Source organism: Phaenicophaeus curvirostris, chromosome 1, assembly GCF_032191515.1.
Source record: "Phaenicophaeus curvirostris isolate KB17595 chromosome 1, BPBGC_Pcur_1.0, whole genome shotgun sequence".
NCBI classification, from domain to species: Eukaryota; Metazoa; Chordata; class Aves; order Cuculiformes; family Cuculidae; genus Phaenicophaeus; species Phaenicophaeus curvirostris.
The window spans coordinates 187,094,712-187,116,060 of NC_091392.1; the positions used below are offsets into that span (position 1 = coordinate 187,094,712).

Consider the following 21,349-nt stretch of genomic DNA (forward strand, 5'->3'; position numbering starts at 1 on the left):
CACTACAGAAAGCGCTGCCTCCCTGCTACCACCCCTGACTTTGGTCAGGGAAGTCCAGGGACCCCGCCCCGAGCCTAGGGGACCAGCAGGCAGCTGCTCAAGTACCCTCCAAAGCCAGCCCTAGGGGGGAAAGAGGGGTGGGTAGAGCACCATCCCCTCCGAAGCCAGCCAAGAGGGGAGCCCCATTCTCATCCTAAAAGCCAGCAGACGGGGGGAGGGACGTAACCCCATCTCCCTCAAAGCCAAGTGAGGTGGGGGAAGGAATCCCACTTCCCCCAAAGCCAGCAGGGCCGGCGGGGGAAAAGAACCCCATCTCCCCCAGAGCTAGCCAAGGCGGGGAAAGGTGGGAAACCCCACCTCCCCGGGAGACAATCGGAGCGGTTGGAGAGGGACCACCTTCCCCAAAGCCAGCCAGGGCGGGGGAGGGAACCCCATCTTTCCAAGAGCCAACCGGGGCGGTGGGAGGTGGGGAACCCCATCTTCCCAAGGGCCAGGTGGGGCAGAGGGAGGGGGGAGGAACTCCCATCTCTCCCCGAGCCAGCCGGGACCCCCGCGCCCTGGGAACCCCGCGCCGCCCGCCCCCGCCGCACTCACTCGCCAGCCGAGGGCCATCCAGCCCGCCGCCGCCTCCGCCCGCCCCCAGCTCGGGCTTCTTGGGAGCACCCAGCGCCGCGGCCGCGGGGCCCGGGCTGGCCCCGTGCTGCGGGAAGGCGGCGGCGGCGGCGGCGGCCGGGGCGATGCCGAGCGGGAGCGCCGGGGCGGCGCCGGGCTCCTCATGCAGGAACTGGCACTCCTCGCCGTAGAAGCAGGTCTTGTCCTTGGCGTAGTAACGGCAGAACTTCAGCTTCACGGCGCCGCCGGCCCCCGCCCCGCCGGCCGCGGCCGGCCCCGCCGCCACCGCCACGGCCGGCAGCGGCGGCCCCACCACCGGCGACGGCGACGAGCAGGGGAGGCCGCTGCTGTTCATGGCACCCGCCCCGCCGCCGGGGTCGGCACCATGGGGAGGGAGGGACGGGGAAGGGGCGCGGGAACCGCCGTCACCCCGCGCTCCGGAAGGGGGGGGTGGGGGGGTGAAGGGGGCGACTCCGCGCCTCTTAAAGGGGCCGCGCGGCCCGCGGCGGGGGCGGCGGCGGCGCCTCCTCACAGCTCGCGGCGCTCGGGGTTGTTTATGCCATTTTCCTCTTCCTGAGCGCGCGCGCGCCTGCGCAGGCGCGGGGCACGATGGGAAGGGCGGGACGCGGCCGCGGGCGGACGGGGCGAGCGCGCGGCGGGAACGGGCGGTAACCGGCCCCGCCCCCCACCCCGCGCGGGGCCGGGGCGGCGCGCGACCCGCGGGAGCGAAGGGGAGGAGCCCCGCCCCGAAACGGGCATGGGCTGGACAGAGCCCGCCACAAAGGCGTGTGGTGAGGGGCGTGGGGCCGTGGGTAGGGACGGCAGAGGGGCAGAGGTAGGCTACACGTAAGCTGGGGGTGTTCAGCCTGGAGAAGAGGAGGCTGAGGGGAGACCTTATTGCTCTCTACAACTACCTGAAAGGAGGTTGTGGAGAGGAGGGTGCTGGCCTCTTCTCCCAGGGGACAGGACAAGAGGGAATGGCCTCAAGCTCTGCCAGGGGAAGTTCAGGCTGAACATTAGGAAAAAAGTTTTCATGGAAAGTGTCATTGGGCACTGGACCAGTCTGCCCAGGGAGGTGGTTGAGTCACCTTCCCTGGAGGTGTTTAAGGGACAGGTGGATGAGGTGCTAAGGGGCATGGTTTAGTGATTGATGGGAATGGTTGGACTCGATGATCCGGTGGGTCTTTTCCAACCTGGTGATTCTATGATTCTAAGGAGGAATTTCTTCACCATGAGACTGGTGAGGCCCTGGCACAGGTTGCCCAGGGAAGCTGTGGCTGCCCCATCCCTGGAGGTGTTCAAGGCCAGGTTGGATGAGGCCTTGGGCAGCCTGGTCTAGTGGGAGGTGTCCCTGCCCATGGTAGGGGCGGTGGAACTGGGTGATTTTTAAGGTCCCTTCCAACCCAAACTTTTCTGTGATTCTTTTCCCGCTAAAAATACACGCGACAGCCAGTTTGCTGTTCCTGCCTGCTGGCATAATGGGAATGCGGACCAAGGGATGGTCCTTTGCTGGGCTGGCTGCTCTCATGGGAGGTGTGCAGTGTGCTCCCCTGAGAATGAGGAATTTCGTTAATGTGAATTTTCAGTGGCTTCACTTGCAAAGACACTCAGAATCATAGAATACTTTGAGTTGGAAGGGACCTTAAAGATCATCCAGTTCCACCTGCTCATCCATGCCCTGGGAAGATGCCAGCACAGGGCAGAGGTCTCAGGCAGATGGAGACTTTGGGGTGTGGGGGTTCATAGAGAGGAATGGTAAGTAGAAGATGTCATGCTGAGGTAATGCCGGGTGTGGGAGAAGTGAGGAACCCAATATCACCTTCTGCTGAAGTCCAGTTATCAGCAGTCTGTTTATCAGCCCTTATTCCAGGTATGACGTCTCCTGGAAAAATGTCCCTTCCCTGCAGAAAGGTCAGACTGAGTGGACAAGTTATATGTGCATGTGAGGAGGTTGGAAGAGGTCATAGAAGGATGTTCATAAAGGGGTAAGGAAAGCCTCAGTTTTCACCCAGAGCTTTTGCAAGCTCTGTGGATCTTTTATCTGGAGCTTTAGTACTGTGGATTTAGTGGTATCGAGTTATCTTACAAGAGGTTTCATGATACACGTAGGATAATGCCTTTTCTGGGTAAACTGGTTGAACATGAAATGAATTCTTCCAAGCAAAGGCTTCAATTGTGTAGCCACTCCCATTGGTAAAGTGTATTCTTGTGTTTTCAACCTTGTGAATCTGCTTTTCCCACAGCTCTTTTGCTGATCCATGCATATGTCTAATGTTACATATACACAGTGAGGTGAGGAACAAGGACACAAGTGGGCTTGTATATACATGACCCACATTTTTTCTGTCTGCATGCTGTAGCTCAGGTTGAAAACATTCACACTGGTTGTGGGAAGAGCTGAGATAGCAGACTGGGCAGTAGCACATGATCCTGCCAGCCAGAGTGCCCAAACAGCAATGAGAGGTGTGATACAGTGCCAACGGTGTTTGGGTTTTCTCCCACACGGAAGTTGGTGTAAGTGCTATACCTGAACCACCGAGCATCAAACTGGCTTGGGAGCATCCTTCATCCTTTCTCTTGGCCAGCAGTGCAGAACCGATAATGGAAAGGGATGGCATGAAACTCTTTTTGTGGCTTTGGCAAACTCTCACCTCTCTTCAGTTCTACTGATGATATACGAGGACTTGGCCTGAAGAGTGACCTGCAGCTACAGTGTCTATATGGGAGCCTGACACCTTCTCATTAATCATAACCATGTGTTCCTCTACAAAATTTTATTTTTGTTGCCTTTTCCTGCTGGTCAGCTGAGAAGTCCTGCAGACCATTCACTATCTGCTTGAACTTGCTCCACTGCCTTGTGCAGTGCACGGAGATTAACCGGGCATTCTGCAGAGTAGATTGATGATGTTAGCATTTTTTTTCACGGAACAAGGTCCCCTGTTAACTGAAGCTGGCACCTATATGTAGAGCGCTGCTGTTCCTCTCTTGGGCACATACCCAGATTTACTTTGCATGAGATCCAGGGAGCAAGATGAAGGAGAAACAGATAGATGCCCCTGGGCCTTGTCCCACTTTGTAGTCAAGTCATTACTGTGGTGTGCTTTTCAACCCAGAAATGGGGAAATACTCCCGTATGCATGCGTGCATGCATACGTGCAGCCGTAGCCAAGGGACAGAGTTTCTATGAGCTCTGACAGAAAGGCAGAATGAAATAGCATGAGATGAAAAATAAGAGGGTGGAGAGAGAAAAAAAGGAAATCCTTGAGAAGGAAAGCCCTGCCAAGAGCTCTTTTCTCCATCCACATCAGGTCGCAAGTGCCAAATAGCTCTCCCCTAAAATTTAAACCAGTGTTGAGAAAGCCATGTCTGCTACTGAGAGTGACGGTTTCTCTTCTTGTTGACCCAAAATTAACATGTTTAGTAAATCATGTGGAAACAGATCCTGAAGTGCAGGCTGACATCAAATAATGTGAATGAATAGCAATACTTTTTGAGGGATAAAGTTGTAGTACCTATGATTTTTTTAAGGCAAGTTTTGTAGGTAGGAATCTTGTTAAACCAACCAAGTACTTGGAAAAAGTAATGCCTCTGTTGTTTTTTTAAAACAATACCAGTTAGTCTATTAAAGGATATTATCTCTACTTACAGAATTGGCCTTTCTCAATATTATTGAAACGCATCAAAGGAAATGTTTCTAAAAAAAGTTTTCACTTAATCTGAATTTAACCTTTAAAGTCTATTGTTATAGCATATCGTTAAGAAAAAATGTTATCAAGATTTACAAAAATACAAGAATGATCAGGGCCCACAGTCATATTAGACAGGAATTTACCAGTTGTTTGTTTGTTTGTTTGTTTGTTTGTTTGTTGTTTGAAAGAAGAGTAATAAAGCCTGATAGTTCAGGTTATACACAAGCTGCTGTCTAAAGTCTAAGGGAAATTGCCATTCTTGAGGAGATAATTCCATACAATTACGGGGGTTTTTTTAATCTGTCTTTGAAACATTTGAGAATTACTAACGTGGCAGTCAGGATATCGCATTTAGTGGACCAGCCTGCTGTGGCAATATCTCTGGGTCCCTAACCGGGCAGTTGTCTTTACTAACAGTATCTGGAAGAAACCAAATGTTGCTTCTCAAAAAGAAATTAATTCTTCTCGGTGAAGTTTTGAATTCAAATCAAGTAGCAAGTCAGGAGTTGACCCTGAAGTATTCCTACTAACACCTATGTTAATAATGTATGCTAAAGCCTATGTTAATGTTTGGGGGAGAGGTCTAGCCCTAAGCTAGAGTTCATTATTAGTACAAGCACTAAAATATAAGTCTAGTTTCACTGTGCTGGTAATCCAGTCATATAGTTTAGCTGGATAGTTTCTTACCATGTGGCTACTCCCACTGGAGCTGGCTTTATCTAACTGTTGCAGTGAAGGCCAACCATGATGTGACATAACTTTGATAAAACAAATACTCGGTAACAGAAACTACTCTCCCATGGTGGAAAAAAAAACCTACCCACTCAGAAGAATGCTTTACTGTCATATACGTATATGACACAGCTGGTGACCTCCCCCTCCACCCCAAGTCCAGCATCTCTAGGAATAAGTTAACATGCCAGATGTTATAAATTTATTTTGGCTTCATCCAGTAGGTATGAACTGTCCTAGCTGATGGGATCTTTCACAGAAGCTTTTAAGCTGAAAGTATAACATTACTTCAAGACTTCGGATACCAGATCAGCCGAATCACCAGTGACGGATTCTCATACTTACGATTAAGAAAGTTAATGTTAGTTTTTCCTTGTCTGAACCACGAAAGGGTAAAATATCTTCAAATATCCCAGCAACTTCAAGTGCTGGATGTGTCAGATGGAAGATTAAGAAAAGCACTATGCTCACATCCCATTTTAAAATAAAAAGACTCAAAGGACAAACATCCACTCTTTTAGTATGTATGTAAGAGTTTGAACTGGTCATTGCCATGCCACCCAAATGCCCACAAGCAATAAATGGCTGGGATGGTTGGTAGTTTAAGTACAGAAGCACAAACTGCATGTATGTTTCTGAGAACACAACTTGTATGTAGTTGTGGTGTTGAAAGTGTTACACTGAAGTACAAGAAAGACATGGACTTAGGAGTAACTCTAGTGAAGAGCCATGAAGATGGTAGGAGATCGGGGTATCTGATATAGGAGCAGAGAGTGGAAGTGCTGGGGCTGCTCATCCTGGAGAAGAGAAAACTCAGGGGAAACCTTACCAATGTGTATACATTTCTGATGGGGGAGCCAGACTCCTTTCTGGGAATGGTGGAACCCAGGGATAGGACCAGAGACAGTGAGCACAAACTGAAACACAGGAGGTTCCCACTGAACATGAGGAAACACCATTACTGTGAGAGTGGTTGAGTGCTGAATAGATTGCCTGGAGAAGTTGTGGACTCTCCATCCTTGGAGGTATTTAAAACCCTACTGGATGTGCTCTGGAGCAACCTATGCTACTTGATTGTGCTTTGAGCACAGGGATGGACTAGGCAGTTTCCACAGGTATCTTCAAACCTCATCCATACTGGGACTGTGTACCAGTGAGGGCTGTGGGAAAAAAACAACCTGCCAGCCAGGAAAGCTTGTTGGCATGGCATTTCCCTGTTTGCAATGATTTTTCTAAGGCCTATGGAATCCTGCACTTCCTTTCCTGGTTCCTGCATTCTTGCAAATATGCTTTTCCCTAGTTTTCATATCACTCCAGCTACATCCTTTGCACTGCATCGCAAACAAACTTGTCTTCAGCGCCAGAATACAATGCTATTGCCTCAGCCTGTATTTCTAAGGCAGTCTTGTGAGAGATCACACGCTCATCTTTGTTAACAATGCTGGCCTCAATGCTATTTCCCCATTGCCCCTTGCAATTACCTTTGGGACATTTTGTGCAGCTTCTTTTACTGGTATTATGTCTGCCTAGTTCTGGTCCATCTTAATTTTTATTTCATCTTCCCTAATGCAAAAGAAGTTATTTACCAGCTATCAGTAAATAAAATGAAAATCTAGATATCATCACTGGCAGGTTTCTGAGAACACCTGTCTGACACTGAATTTATTTTCTTAGGGATTGTTTTTATCCAGGTTCTGTACAATTGCAGAATGGATGCTTAGTCCCTAACAAGTAAGCATATAACAACTGAATCAATAATATCATAAAATAAAATATAATTTTACACATAAAATATAATGGTTGAATGAATAGTAAAAATCTGCTAGCATATTCTGGGGAATCCTGGGCGAGATACTTCAGCTTATGCCTCCTTAGAACTGGATCCACTGGATCCAGCTATGACACAAGGCTGCGGGAGCTGGGGAGATCTACCTGCCCCTCTGTGATGTCCTCTCCTGGTGCAAACCAGGGAGCCTTGCTGGGGTGAGCAACTTGAGCCACGGCTGGGCTAGCTCCACCTTTTACACACCAGTGACCGGGAGGCAGTGAGAAGGCAAGCCCTGAAGTGCTATGGTCCAAGGGAGACAATAAGCAGGGGTAGGCTAAGGGCAGCCAGACTGTGTCCCTAGAGGCCCACATCCAAAGGCAAGCCTGGAGGCCTTTATTTTTATCCCTTAGACAAGTCATCTGCGAAACAACTCCAGAGCAGCTGTAGCTCAGTTTGAACCTTCCTGTAGAGAGTGCTAGTTCCCTGTTCCCCGTGTTTTAAACACAGCTGCAAACCTGCTCCGCACCCGGGTGGCAGCCCCGGGGCTCTCAGATGTGACTGCAGCAGGTCCTATGTCACCAGTAGACCAGGCGCTCACCCAGTGCAGGAAAGCTCCCTCAACCCACGACAACAGATGCGGCAGGGTATTCCCGTGGCGTTGCGCAAACTTCGGTTGGATTTTTTTTTAGCTCGCCTCTTCAGCTTGGCAGCGCTGCTTGCTCTTCCTCTCATCAATACCAAGAGATATTATGCAGGCTGCCAGCTCATGAAAGCAGAACCTATAACTGCTTCAAAAGTAAGAATTGAAATGAGACAGCAAAAAGTCAGCTGCACCAAATTTACCCAAGAAAATATTTTTGTGTAGAAGTTTGAGTGAAGAGCTAAAGAACCAGGCGAGGACTGAGCAGCCAGAGCAGAGGCAGCTGCTCAGCTTGGCAGAGGCATCCTCTGACAGAAGGAAGATGCTCCCCAACCCCCTAGAGAGGCCCCTTCTCTCCTGTCCCATAGCTGTTTCCTTCAGGTTCAGGACTCAGACCCTCACTTTTGAAGAAGTGGTTTCACTGTGGGCAGTGACGTGCACCCTTAAAGCAACCACCTGCACGGTTCAGCTCGGTTTCACTCACCGGGGCTGGGGGACTGCAGGGCACCACCAGCCATGGCAGTAGGCTGGCCTTGTGGCCACCTTGCTGGAAGCCCATTTCGGCTAGTAGGTAAGATCTCCTAGCACTACTCCTCACACCCTTTCCTCTGCATTTCCTTCTCTCTCACTGCATCTCTTCACATCTTTCCTTTCTTTCTCCTTTGATTTCTTATCCATTCATTTTCTCCCACATCTTTTATCTTCTGTCCCACCTTTCTTCTGTCCTCTGGGATTGTTCTGATACCTTTCATACACAAGACAAAAAGTATTTAAATACACTGGTATTTTGTTTTCTTTTTCCTGATATAAATGTGTTTCCTGGTGTTAATGCTAGCTTGCCTGATCACTTTAAACAATCTGTCTGCTATTTCCTAGATAAATAATCTATGAATCAGGTACCTTAGTAGAGTGAAATACAATGGTGCATCTGTATTTTACCAGGCTTTGTTGTTATTGTTCAATGACCTAAATAGAAGAAGAAATTATATCAATGTCTAGAAAGTGTCTTTGTTTTGTTAGTGAAGAGTTTGGGATTTTAAAGCTTGATTTCTTCTACTGAAAATAATTCAAACATTTAACTGTTAAGAGAAAAGGAAATATCATTTGCTTCTATATCAAATGAAACTACTTTTTTTTCTCTAAAATAAATGGCTTCCTCCTATCAAATGTGATCTTGCTGATTCAAAATCCAGGACTGAAACAAAAAAGAGTGGGTTTTTTTCTGATTGACATAGGTCTGAGGCACGCCTAGGAAAGATATTTAATGATCTGCAGTCAATATTCAGTTCCATATACAGGGATAATAATATTTATTTCAAAGAGCAATTGTTAGATATTATTCATTCTTAATTGGAGGCCTACTTGAGCTATTTGAAGAGAAGGCAGAGTAAAAATGAAAATAAGTATTTTATGATCTGCTGCTTTGCATGATTGCTGATACTACTACTAAGCAAACCCTGTTAAAGAAGGATTTCTGAATTTTCTTCTTAGTGGCATAGCCAACAGCAGAAATCCCAAGAACTTCAAGTTCCACGCATCTCTCTTTAAAAGCAATTTTGATGTAAAAAGTGTTAAGCATTTAATGAATTATGTGCCATTTCTTAAAAATGCATGTGTTCCCTTTAAGAATCTATCTGTTGTCTAAAGATAAGACCTAGTAATAAATTGTGCAGACAACAGACGATATTCATATGATGAATCAGTCATCCAAAACTGCAGCACTTAACCAGCAAAGAAAAGCTAAAATATAATAACACCTAGAGGAGAATCTCCACACTACCTGTAGACTTAAGACTTAAGTCTGTCTTTACACTTCAGGCTCAGAACTGCAAAAGCTGCAGGAAAGAAAAAGCACCTTCCCCATATTATTTGCTGGAAACGAAGGCTTCCCAGCAGCTAGGAATGTAATCCCAAGAACTTTAGAGAACAATATATGCAATGCAATATATATGTAAATACAGCTATATGCATCAAAAACACTGTTTGAGCTCCTCATCTTCTTAATTTTTTCTGGTCACCTCAAGCACGAGCTTGTGGTTAAAGAGTATACTATGTAGCATTATCTAGCCTTGGACTAGTGGGAGGGTGGTCGGAGCCTTGGAACTGAGGCAGTAGTAGTTTCATGTTCTACAAAAATGGAGAATTTTGTAATGAACAGTAACTTTCAGTACCTTTCTCATCAGGAGAAATTTTCCGTTGTCAACCACTCTTGGTCCTTTTGTTTTTATTGCACGCACTCATACCTGAGAGCTGTTCATGAAACCCACCTGAGAAAAATGAACTTGAGAGATACTGACCGAGATTTCCCTCGGGCTGGCAAATGAGAGGGCTTTTTATATGAGCAAGGACTGCAAACTTAGGCCCTAACAAGTTCTGGATTAGGTTGTGGTGTGTTTGATTGCACAAAAACTATAGGGCAATACTGTTGACCCCCTCCTCACAGAACATACAAGTGTCCCTTGCGTTCCCATGACAGAAACCCAGGAAAACACGAGGTGGGCCAGCATACTTTTGCTTTTAAGGAGAAACCCAGAAACGCTTGGGACCCAGCCACTACAAGATCTGTTCATCTCCCAGCAATTCACTGATTTCCCTCTGACAAACCTGCTGACAAACATTCCAGAGCAAGTTCAGGCATCTGCCTCTGGCAGGACGGTGAAATCAATGAGTTCCCAGAGGGAACTGATTTTGATCCTGACTATAGTCTCTTTCCCAAAAGATGAAAAAAACAGGGTGCAAGCCAGCTGTGAATGCTGGATAAGGCCAGTACATGGTCTGCTTACTCAGGGAAACAGTCACACCCAGCAAAACATATTTTCATGGTCATCCATCACCATGTATCTCATCAATCAGAAGATAAGTTGTTGCTTCTGAAGTGAAGGTTCCTGAAAGTGGAAGGATTGTGCAGAAAAGGGTTGTTTTTCAATGGAAGCAAATGCAACTCAAAATTATGGGTGTTTTATTTCTTTGAGATTTGGCCTCATTTGTTTCCCTCCACTTTTTCTCCAGAAAATTCCTCAGATTACCTCAATTTCAGTCTACTAAGTAGCTGGAAGATGCCCAGAGCACAAGCCAACTGCCAGGGCCACCCCCATGCTGCTGTGACTGCTCAGTAGAGGCAAGATTATTAGTGGAGTAGAGCTGTGGGTATCCTATCCTTCTGCAGCATCTCCTTCAAGAGCCTTTACTATAATGACCCCCGAAAAATACAGCACAGAGCACCTCTTGTTCACAGTTTTCTGAAAATGTAGCTTTCAGAAGACCTGAAACTTCGTGGCAGAAGTTAACCCACATTTCATGTTCTGCTCTGTTAACTGAGAAGCTGGTTTCGGTCACTGGGATGAGTTTGGTTTTTTGAAAACCTTCACTGAGATTTTTGCTGCAAAGGGCGGGGATGAAAAGGTCTAGCAAACAGCAGTGGAAGTTAAATCAGAGAGTAAAACATTTATGAAGCAAAAATGTGGAAGAGTGGGAGTGGATGACCAATGGAGGCAGAAAGCAGTTTCAGTTTTTATAGTGACACTAGACAAGGATAAGGACTGTTTAATCTGAGTGATCATATGCTTTTAAAAGGAAAATAGGGACCAAAAAACAGTCCAGAGCAGACAAACAGCAGCATTTCTCAAATGAGCAGAAAGACCTTATTTCCTATATGGTTTGACACTATTGCTTTTAATAGAAATACATTTAAGAAGATGCTGTAGGACTCTAAACTGAAGCATAATGCAAAATGCTTCCTTAAGGAATCTGTAACCAGTTAAACGCAGAAAATAACCTGAAAATTGCTGGTGTCTTTGAAAGGTAGACTCTTCTTTTCTTCTCTCTCTGTCATGAGAAAAAAGATGATAACAAAGCTAGACAGATAACTGGACAAATGTTGTGTGCCTATTTCCCATCTAAAGGAAGGAATGGCTCCATAATTTTTCCAAGATATTTATTTAAAAACTACTGAAAAAACAGAGTAAACAGACAGGAGAGCTAGCATGTCATCTGGATCTTTAGCTCTGTTCCTGTTGTACAAGTAAGGCATTATTTACTCCTTTCTTTGTAGTATAGGCTTAATTGAGTAGATAAGATTTCTGACGGATGAGATACAAGGCTTGGATTGCGAGTTGCTTAATCATTACAATGTTTATGGACTCTGTTGGATTTTGCATTCATACAGCTGCTTGGGAACAGCAATTGTTTTCTAACCCTAACATCATAATGATATAAATAAGAATAACTAGTATTTATTTTTTGTTAATTTTTACCAAATTTTATACCAAACATTAAGTACATTTTTTTATCATATTCCTTGGATTCATTTCTATTTTTTCATATTTTGAAACAAAATCAATCTCTCCCATTCTCTTTCTTTCTGTCTATCCTTCCTCCATACGCAATCCAAGCCTTCTGTATTCTGTATCCTCACCCCCTTTTCCAGAGAAGGAAGGACAATGTACCATAGTCAGTTGTGGAAACCATCGTTTTTGTTAAAAAGGGAAGTTTTACAGTACTAAGATAACAAGTAGTATAATTTCGTTATCTGCCATCTTCTGGTTTCATTTCTCTTTTGGGCAGATCCTTTTCTCCCTGTAGATGAGGTGGCAGGAATCTGACACCTTTATTTATAGTTACTTAAATAAAGTAGCCCTTGCTTGCAATAAGTTTGTAATTCCTCTGACATCAGTAGAAGTGCTAGAGTGTGTCAGATAATGAGACTGAAGTACTTAAACACAGAGCAGTTTGTTGTTTTTTTTTAAATGAGTTAAAGCAAACTTATTTATGCTATTAGATGAGACATGTCTATTTGCTTTACTTCAGAGTGGTCTATCTAGCTTTTTAATGACACAAACATGCCATTCCCATGAGCAAACATCCTTTAGAGAACAAATAAGAATAAGGACAGCCCAAAGCCACTTTCTGTATCATGGGGGCCTCTGTGATGCCATCACACCAGCACTTCTTGGCCCATAGAGTTGTCCCTTTGTCCACAGAACACCTGAGGTAGGAATTGACCTCTGGAGGTCATCTTCTCCAGCCTTCCTGCTCAAGCAGAGACACATAAAGCCAGCTGCCCAAGCCTCTGTCCAGGTAGCTTTTGAACGTTTCTGAGGAACAGAACACCAGCTTTCTGGGAAACCTTTGCCAGTGGTCAGTAATCCACATGGTGAAAAATTTTGTGCCCTCTGTTCCTGTCACTGGGCACCAATGGAAAGAGCCTGGCTCTGTCCTCTTTGCAGCCTCCCTTCAGGTATCTATATACATTGATAAGATCCCTCCAAGCTTTCTGAAGAGTCCCAGCTCTCTCAGCCTTTCCTCACAGGAAAGACGCTCCAGTCCCTTCATCATTTTTGTGGCCCTTCTCTGGACTTTTTCCAGTATGTCCATGTCTCTTATACTGAGGAATCCAAACTGGACAAAGGCTCCAGATGTGTCTTTACTAGTGGTGAAGAGAGGAGAAGGTCATCTACCAGCTGGCAAAACATCTCCTAATGTGGCCCAGGTTGCTATGGTTTACTAAACTTAGTGGGGTGAATACATCTGGGTGATGTAGGAGCCAAGAAGAAACACCCTTGAGAGGATGACAAATGTGGGCAAGAAGAAGAAGAAGGAACCACAATATAATCTCTTCCTCAGAAAGGGAGGTTGCCATGGTAGCTGCAGGTCATTGCCTTTTCAGCCACTTCCCAAAACGGGATGTCCTCAGCAGTCCCAATTATTCTTTGTAAACTGGATCACAAGTGGCTAGAATGGTCTAAACTGTGGGGAGAGCAGCAGGGATTTCAGTGAGCTCACTGTGAGCAGTAGCCTGAGCAGAGGAGTCACCATGGTATCACAGACCACGGGCACCTGGGGAAGGGCTGTCGTTCATTCAGCAAGTCCCATGCAAAGCAGACAAAATGAATAATAACAAGCAAATTAACAGTTCAGCTGTTTGAGCAGTGCCTTTATCTTGGACTCACAGGGAAGGCTGATAAAAAATTGTCTTAGTGAAATGAAAGGCAAATGAAGTGTTTTAATATAACCCCACAGTCCTTCCTCACCCAAGTCAGGTAAACAAAAAACAGAGGAGGCAGGACGGAGAGATAAAACAGAGCTAAAGGTCTTGCTTGCTTCAGCCATCAACATTCGCTTCATGCTAAGGAGATTTTTTTTTCACATAAAAACCTTGTGTTACTGGCATAGACTGAGAATTCAAAAAGATGATTTCAAAGCAAATCTATAAATTAAGGAGCAACACACTGCTAGGACCAGTTGTAATTAGGAAAGAGACTTGCAGCAGCTGAAGGGGTCAGGCTGCTCATAAATGTACGCAGTCCCTCACTAACAGCAACTCATTCCTGGAGCAACAGCAAGTCTCATGTACTCAGGAGGGCAGGTATATGATTAGAAAGTCTGAAAGATGACAAAAATATACAAATAAATCAAACCAGATTGTTATTCATCCTGGCTTAAATGAATGCTGAAATCACAACATGAATCACAGAACATCATTTGGTTATCAGTCTCAAATAAAGTAAATATCAGTAAAGTCTATTTCTATTAAAAAATGTTGGATATGTAGTAATATCGTGGAAAATATGCCTACACTTTGTGTCATCATTAGGTTATTTTTACTACTTAAGGCACTGAAGCAAATGTATCTGTAAGTGATCAGTAAAAAAAAAAAAGAAGTAGCTCTGCTGACTTCCAGCTTCCTGTTGTGTTGGAGAAGGTTTTGTTTGCTTCTTTGACAGAAAAGTGTAAAATATATCCCCAGTGTGACACTGTTTAAAATCTTCAGACATCTCAATTGTTCTTTGTTAAATCCCTATGTAATTTCTAACCTGGCTGCAATGAGCTGGAGGCAGGGCTGCAGACGATGCTCATCTAAGGAGAACGTTACTAGCATTGAAAGGCATCATTTTTGTCCAAAAGGGTAAATTTCTTTCAACTCTTTTCATCTGGGACCTGGAAATGGAGTAATGAGAAAAAGGTGAGAAAAATAAGAAATATAGGAAATTAATTTGTGGACAGAGTCTTCCCTGCTGCATGTGGCAGACTACGTTGGAGTAGACAGGTCTTGACGGTGATGTTCCTGAGGCAGACAGAAAGAAGTTTTCTCATTTTCGTATGTTGAGAGGAGATCTTTTAGATTCAGACACAGATTAAATTTGGAGGGACTAGGGAAGCAAACTTCTTAGGCAAAGGCAGTGTAGTTTTACTAGAGGAGCTGACGTAAAATGCATAAGTTATCAAGCAGCAGAATCATTTGCTGGTACTTGTGCTGGATGAATTAGGAGTGGTTGTTCACCATGACAGCAAGTTCTGGTTTAATATCTCTTCATAAGAAACACTTTTGAGACCACTGTAACAAACAGGGGCACAACCAACTTAAAGATGTTCTGCTGAGTAGGAAGTTTTTGCTGTATGTGCATGAGTTGTTCCAGTGGGGGAAAAACCCCAGCCTTTTAATTATTTTTTTTTTCAAAATTATAGTTAGAATTCTATCTGACCCATGCAAGAATAGCCATGGGATATTCCCAGAAAGTGTCAGTATTTTTAACCTTCATATCTTTTAATAGAAAATCAGAAAACTTGTGCTGAAGACAGCATGGAAAAAAGAAGAAAAACCACAGTTAGATACCCATCATCAATGATTTAATTAATGTATGAAAGAATTTACAAGGACTTTTTTGTTTCAAGTTTCTTTTCCTAAGAAAAAAAGTTAGGCAACTCCTTCACAAGCAACCAGGAGCCAAAGTGGTCGAGTTAGTCACCAGCTGAGACAATACCCCTACACTTCAAAGGGCTGAGTGTGTATTCAACGCTGCCTCTGTTGTCTTAACGCCAGCTCCGGAGGAGCGCGGGGATTCGGGAATACTGGGATGCGTGAGGATGCGGGGATGCGCGGAGACGTGGGGATTCAGGGATGCAGGAGTGTGTGGATGCGTGGGGATGCAGAATGCAGGGTTGCGCAGGGATGCGGGGATGTGCGGGGAGGCAGGGATGCGCCGGGCTGCAGGGGTCGCGGGGATGTGGGGATGCAGGGATGCTCCGGGATGCGGGGGTGCGCGGGGACGCAGGGATGCGTAGGGATACGGGGATGCAGGGGTGTGCGGGGATGTGGGGATGCAGGAGTGCGCTGCTGGGACGCAGGGATGCACGGGGATGCGGGAATGCGGGGATGCAGGGGGTGCGGGGATGCAGGGACGAGCGGGGATGCAGGGATGCGTGGATGCGCGGGGATGTGGGGATGCACGGAGATGCGGGGATGTAGGGATGCGCGGAGATACAGGGATGCGCAGGGATGCAGGGATGCGCGGGGATGCAGGGATGCGCGGAGATGCGCGGGGCGGGCGCGCCCCCTGGCGGCCGCCACCTTCCCACCCGTCCCTACCCGATCCCTGCTGGTGCTTTGGAATCGGCAGCTCTCGGTCCCTCCGCAAGGCAGCTCCTCTCTCAGGCAGGAGAGCCCCGGGAAGAAAGAGCGTGTAATGCCATAGCCTGAACGGCTGCAGGTGCTACAAGTCGTGGGAAGAGCGGATCCAGGTGGAACAATAATAGAGGTGTGGGGTTGGTGGCAATGGCAAACAAGACTCGGGGATGACAGTAGCATTCCATGACACTGTATGATATCAATGTTGTTTCTCATTATTAGTTTTTTTCTCAGTACTCAGGCCCTAATTAAGTACTTACCGAAACTGCACAGACTCCCCTGCCCCCTTTACCCCTCCTCCTTTGTACTGCTTTCCTGCTCAGTAATTCAACTGTAGAGATTCTTGGTTCGCTTCCACTAAACCGCACCCCCCGAAGAGCTACCACACTCTACAGACTTACATTTCCATCTCAAATATCAATCATGCTCGAACATGACTGTAAATAATAAAATCAGTTCACGTGATGTTTGTTGTAATTAACTGGTAAGACCAGACAAATGACTGCTCCTCATCAAGACATACCCCATCTAATATTACAAATGGTTACAATTAGCATGAGCTGCAACAGAGGCATCTTGTCAACCAACTTGCTTGTTAAACCTTGTTCTAACACGGCTGTTATTCTGCAACATGGAGCAACACCTCTGGCCCCATCGTCATATAAGCGTGAACTCACAGGTTGCATTTTTTTCTGGAAGCTGTGGGTTATTTAAGCTGAAAGGATGAAGACACCAAGGAAGGAAGATGTTCTAAAATATGAGGAAGGAGAAAAGTTAAGTTTGATGGGAGAGAAATAAGATATGGGTAAAAAGTAGGCATTAATTTCAGTTCTTTCTACCTATCCTGCCTCCCTCTGATTCTTATCATATTTATACAGAGTAAAATTCTCACTTCAGGATCAACTGCTTTGGGGGTGATAAGAGAAAAAAGCAGCACATGTAAGACAGGGTGGGGTTTGAGAGTTAACACATATATTAGGCTCATCCATGTCACCACTTTTACAGATTCATTTCTGGCAGCAGATGACTGTGGGAGAACTATAGCTTTCCAGGAAAAATAAAAGGGTCCTTCTGCCTTCCCTGACCAGGAAGAAAATTTTGGAAAGTTGATCCAGAGAGCCTCACTCAGAGAAAACAGTAGGAAGCCAAATAAGAAGCAAAACACAGTTTGCTTTGTGTATGTTTCCTGACCTATTAGGCAGAGTGGAAGATGGTTCTATGTCTAGGAAAGGCCTGACTGCTGTGTGAGCAGCCTGAGCTGAACACAAACACAGGATGCATCCCTTGGTATGAAGAGAAAGGTTTTTCTTAATCTTTCACAGTGCTCCAGTTCTTTAGCTAATCTCTTTCTGATATACTCAGACTTTCAGCATATTTTAGAGTGTCTTTCCCAGTTTTCCTAAGGCTACTTTAATCATCCTCAATTTGAAACTAAAATTTTGTAAGCAGTTTAATTAGGTGAACCATCTGATAGCTGAACCAGCTTAAACATAGCTTCTTGGTTTGATATCTCTCCAGTAGATTCAGGTCTTCCTTCTCACCACCGTTACACATAAGTTCACATATTGACTTGTACAGCATTTCCCTATGTATGTACCTACACGTCTTGATGAAATCCTGACTCAGTTTATGGCAACTAGGGGTTTGTCTGACTTCAGTGAGAACAAGATTTCATAGAATCATAGAATAACCAGGTTGGAAGAGACCCATCGGATCATCGAGTCCAACCATTCCTATCAAACACTAAACCATGCCCCTTAGCACCTCATCCACCCGTGCCTTAAACACCTCCAGGGAAGGTGACTCAACCACCTCCCTGGGCAGCCTCTGCCAGTGCCCAATGACCCTTTCTGTAAAAAATTTTTTCCTAATGTCCAGCCTAAATCTCCCCTGGCGGAGCTTGAGGCCATTCCCTCTTGTCCTGTCCCCTGTCACTTGGGAGAAGAGGCCAGCACCCTCCTCTCTACAACCTCCTTTCAGGTAGTTGTAGAGAGCAATAAGGTCTCCCCTCAGCTTCCTCTTCTCCAGGATAAACACCCCCAGCTCTCTCAGCCACTCCCCGTAAGGTCTGTTCTCCATCCCCTTCACCAGCTTTGTTGCTCTTCTCTGGACTCTCTCCAGAGCCTCAACATCCTTCTTGTAGTGAGGGGCCCAGAACTGAACACAGGATTCGAGGAGCAGTCTCACCAGTGCCGAGTACAGAGGGAGGATAACCTCCCTGGACCTGCTGGTCACGCCGTTTCTGATACAAGCCAAGATGCCATTGGCCTTCTTGGCCACCTGGGCACACAGCTGGCTCATGTTCAGTCGCTGTCAACCAACACCTCCAGGTCCCTCTCCTCCAGGCAGCTTTCTAGACAGACTTCTCCTAGTCTGTAGCACTGCATAGGGTTGTTGTGCCCCAAGTGCAGGACCCGGCATTTGGCCTTGTTAAACCTCATGCCATTGGACTCTGCTCAGCGGTCCAGCCTGATCAGATCCCTTTGCAGAGCCTCCCTACCCTCCAGCAGATCAACACTTCCACCCAGCTTAGTGTCATCCTCAAACTTGCTAAGGGTGCACTCGATGCCTTCATCCAGGTCATTGATAAAGACATTGAACAGGGCTGGACCCAGCACTGAGCCCTGGGGAACTCCACTTGTCACTGGCCTCCAGCTGGATTTCACACCATTTCCCACCACTCTCTGGGCCCGGCCATCCAACCAGTTTTCCACCCAGGAGAGTGTGCGCCTGTCCAGCCCAGAGGCTGACAGTTTCCGAAGCAGAATGCTGTGAGAAACTGTGTCAAAGGCTTTGCTGAAGTCCAGGAAGACCACATCCACAGCCTTTCCCTCATCCAGCAGCCGAGTCACTTTGTCATAGAAGGCGATCAGGTTAGTCTGGCAAGACCTGCCTTTTGTGAACCTGTCTGGACTGGGCCTGATCACCCGGTTCTCTTGCATGTGCTTCATGATAGCACTCAAGATCACCTGCTCCATGACTTTCCCTGGCACTGAGGTCAGACTGACAGGCCTGTAGTTCCCTGGATCCTCCCTGCGACCCTTCTTGTAGATGGGCACAACATCAGCCAGCCTCCAGTCCAGTGGGACTTCCCCAGTCTTCCAGGACTGTTGGAAGATGATGGAAAGGGGTTTGGCCAGCACATCCGCCAGCTCCTTCAGTACCCTTGGGTGAATCCCATCTGGCCCCATAGACTTGTGACTGTCCAGTTGGGCTAGCAAGGCTCTGACCACCTCCTCTTGGATCACGGGAGCCTCATTTTGCTCCTCTAGCTCCTGGGTTTGTACACAGATGGAACAACTTTCTTTACAATTAAAGACTGAGGCAAAGAAGGCATTAAGTACCTCAGCCTTTGCCTCATCCCCTGTCACCGTTGTTCCTTCTGCACCCAATAGGGACTGTATGGTCTCCCTAGTCCTCCTTTTATTATTTATATATTTATAGAAAGATTTTTTGTTATCTTTCACAGCCATTGCCAATCTGATTTCTAGTTGAGCCTTAGCCCTTCTGATTTTTTCTCTACACAATCTCACTCCCCTCCTGTAGTCCAGCCAAGAGGCCTGTCCCCTCTTCCAGAGCCCATAAACATTTCTCTTCTTCTTGATATCACTCAAGATTTCTCCGACTGCTTTTATTTTTTTATAACCTATAAAAGTATAAGGAAGATGGAAAGCAGATATAAACAAACATTGTTCAGAGGGAGAAATTTATATCCATTCCAGCTTCTGTACATTTTGGAAATACGCACTATGATTATGCACTCTACATATTTGATATTCCACACTCAGAGTTTTTGAGTCTCTGCAGTTATTGCTTTGGGTTTTTGGAGGATGACTGACATACAGTGACAAGCTCTAGCAGTTAACAGGATGATTTTCTCTTATACACAGGGGTGTCAAAATGCCCACTACTCCCACTTTCAGAATACACTCGCACATTTTGTTCTTTACAGATACAGTTCCAGTTTGCCAGACACCTTGTTTGCATGTCTCGCTCACAGTCTGGTTGCTTCATCTGTCTCTTTCTGCCTAACTCCTAGCTGCAAATCTTTTCCCTGTTGGTGTATAAATACACCTTTCCCTTTCTGACTGTGGTGTTAGGCATCCTGCTAACAAGGTGGTGTGAGCAGTGAAGCAAAACTGGGGATAAATTGGCTCAGTTTGTATGATCAGAAGCTAAAATTATTCGCAGATCGGAAAGCTGAAACAAGGAAATACTCAACAGGCCGGATGAGTGGAACTTTTGAGGTCATATTTTCAGGTGTTTTCAGCTGGTGTGTTTTGGAAATCAGTGGGTATACGTGCATTTCCATCAGCTGAGCCCATCTGTGAGCCTGTAAGATGGTCTCTGGTTTGAAAAGGGTGAGAGGTAAAGTGGCCAAACAAACAAACAAACAGTAATAGAGACAGCTGAGGAGAGGAGGGTGTATTTAAAGGCTGAGGAGGTGTAGGGAGGAGGGTCTGGAAACCTGGGTTGCATTGATGGGGAGGAATTCAGCATGCTTGATGTAAATACTTAATGCATGCATGCCTGCCTGCCTTGCAGCTACGCTCTGGCATTCAGTGTCTCAAGAAATGGCAGCATTATCTTTATAGCCAATGGAGGGAGATGCATATATCAGCAAAGAAGTGCTGTTCACCTTGCCTGAGGATCACAGAGAGACAGACAGGATCTTCCTCAGGAGTCTGCACAAGCAGGACATTGCCTGTACCTACTGTGGAAAGTGGCACCCAAAGCGAAGTATGTTGGGTGCCTGATTGAGAAGGGCTCAGTCTTAATCTATATTTGCCAAGAGGGCTGAGGAGAGATTGTTGAAGTGTTGCCAGCATAGAGCTCAGGCAGCTCCAGAAGGCATAGACATCAAAGAGGACATGCTGGCCCTTCTTATTCATTTCTTCCTTCTTCAAGTTTTGCTCTTTCTTTCCATCACCTGCAGGAATAGTCTCATTATTTTCATCCTTCAAGCATTTCCTGATGTATTTACTTTTTTTCCTCCTTTCAGCTCTGCACCCTGCTTCGTGTCCAATCATCTCAGGAGCTGGAGGGGGATAGGAGAGGATGGGGAGGGAGAATAAAACAAGACCTGAGGGCAGAAATTTTCCAAGTCACCAGGAGAAAGATGTTATTTTATGATTCAGTGCTTGTTTGTACTGTTGAGGGCTGGCTTTAGGGGCTTAGTTGAAATCAGATGCATGTCACCTAGACAGTTGTGCAGTCTTACTTCTGTTTTTCTTGTTTATGTGCAACGGTGGGGATGTGGTTAGTCTATAGATCCTCTAAGGCTAAAGGTGGCTTTCCAAGCTGCAGTCCCTGCAGAATGACTCATTTGAAGCATTCCGGAGAGATGGTGCCTTTGAGGCACAAGAAGCTTTCAACACTGCTCCTTATGCATAAGGAGAATGACATTTGCTCCTCCTGACAAATGAGCTGCCCTGGCTGTAAAGGCTCCTGGGGCATGACAGAGCCAGGGAGGTATGGAGAAGAGAGGGCAGGAAGAAGCCATG

The 21,349-nt window shown here is 46.0% G+C and overlaps 2 protein-coding genes across 2 annotated transcripts in view; one reads left to right on the plus strand and one right to left on the minus strand.

Annotated features, from left to right (window-relative positions):
- The window catches only part of PAN3 (poly(A) specific ribonuclease subunit PAN3), an 80,442-nt gene extending 79,247 nt beyond the window's left edge, over positions 1-1,195 (minus strand). Inside the window, exon 1 of the mRNA XM_069883147.1 lies at positions 595-1,195. Coding sequence (XP_069739248.1) covers positions 595-967 — 373 coding nt within the window. The 5' untranslated portion in view covers positions 968-1,195. The remainder of the gene's footprint in view (positions 1-594) is intronic.
- A 6,742-nt stretch (positions 1,196-7,937) lies between these two features.
- The window catches only part of FLT3 (fms related receptor tyrosine kinase 3), a 45,591-nt gene continuing 32,179 nt past the window's right edge, over positions 7,938-21,349 (plus strand). The window contains exon 1 of the mRNA XM_069883137.1: positions 7,938-8,012. Coding sequence (XP_069739238.1) covers positions 7,958-8,012 — 55 coding nt within the window. The 5' untranslated portion in view covers positions 7,938-7,957. The remainder of the gene's footprint in view (positions 8,013-21,349) is intronic.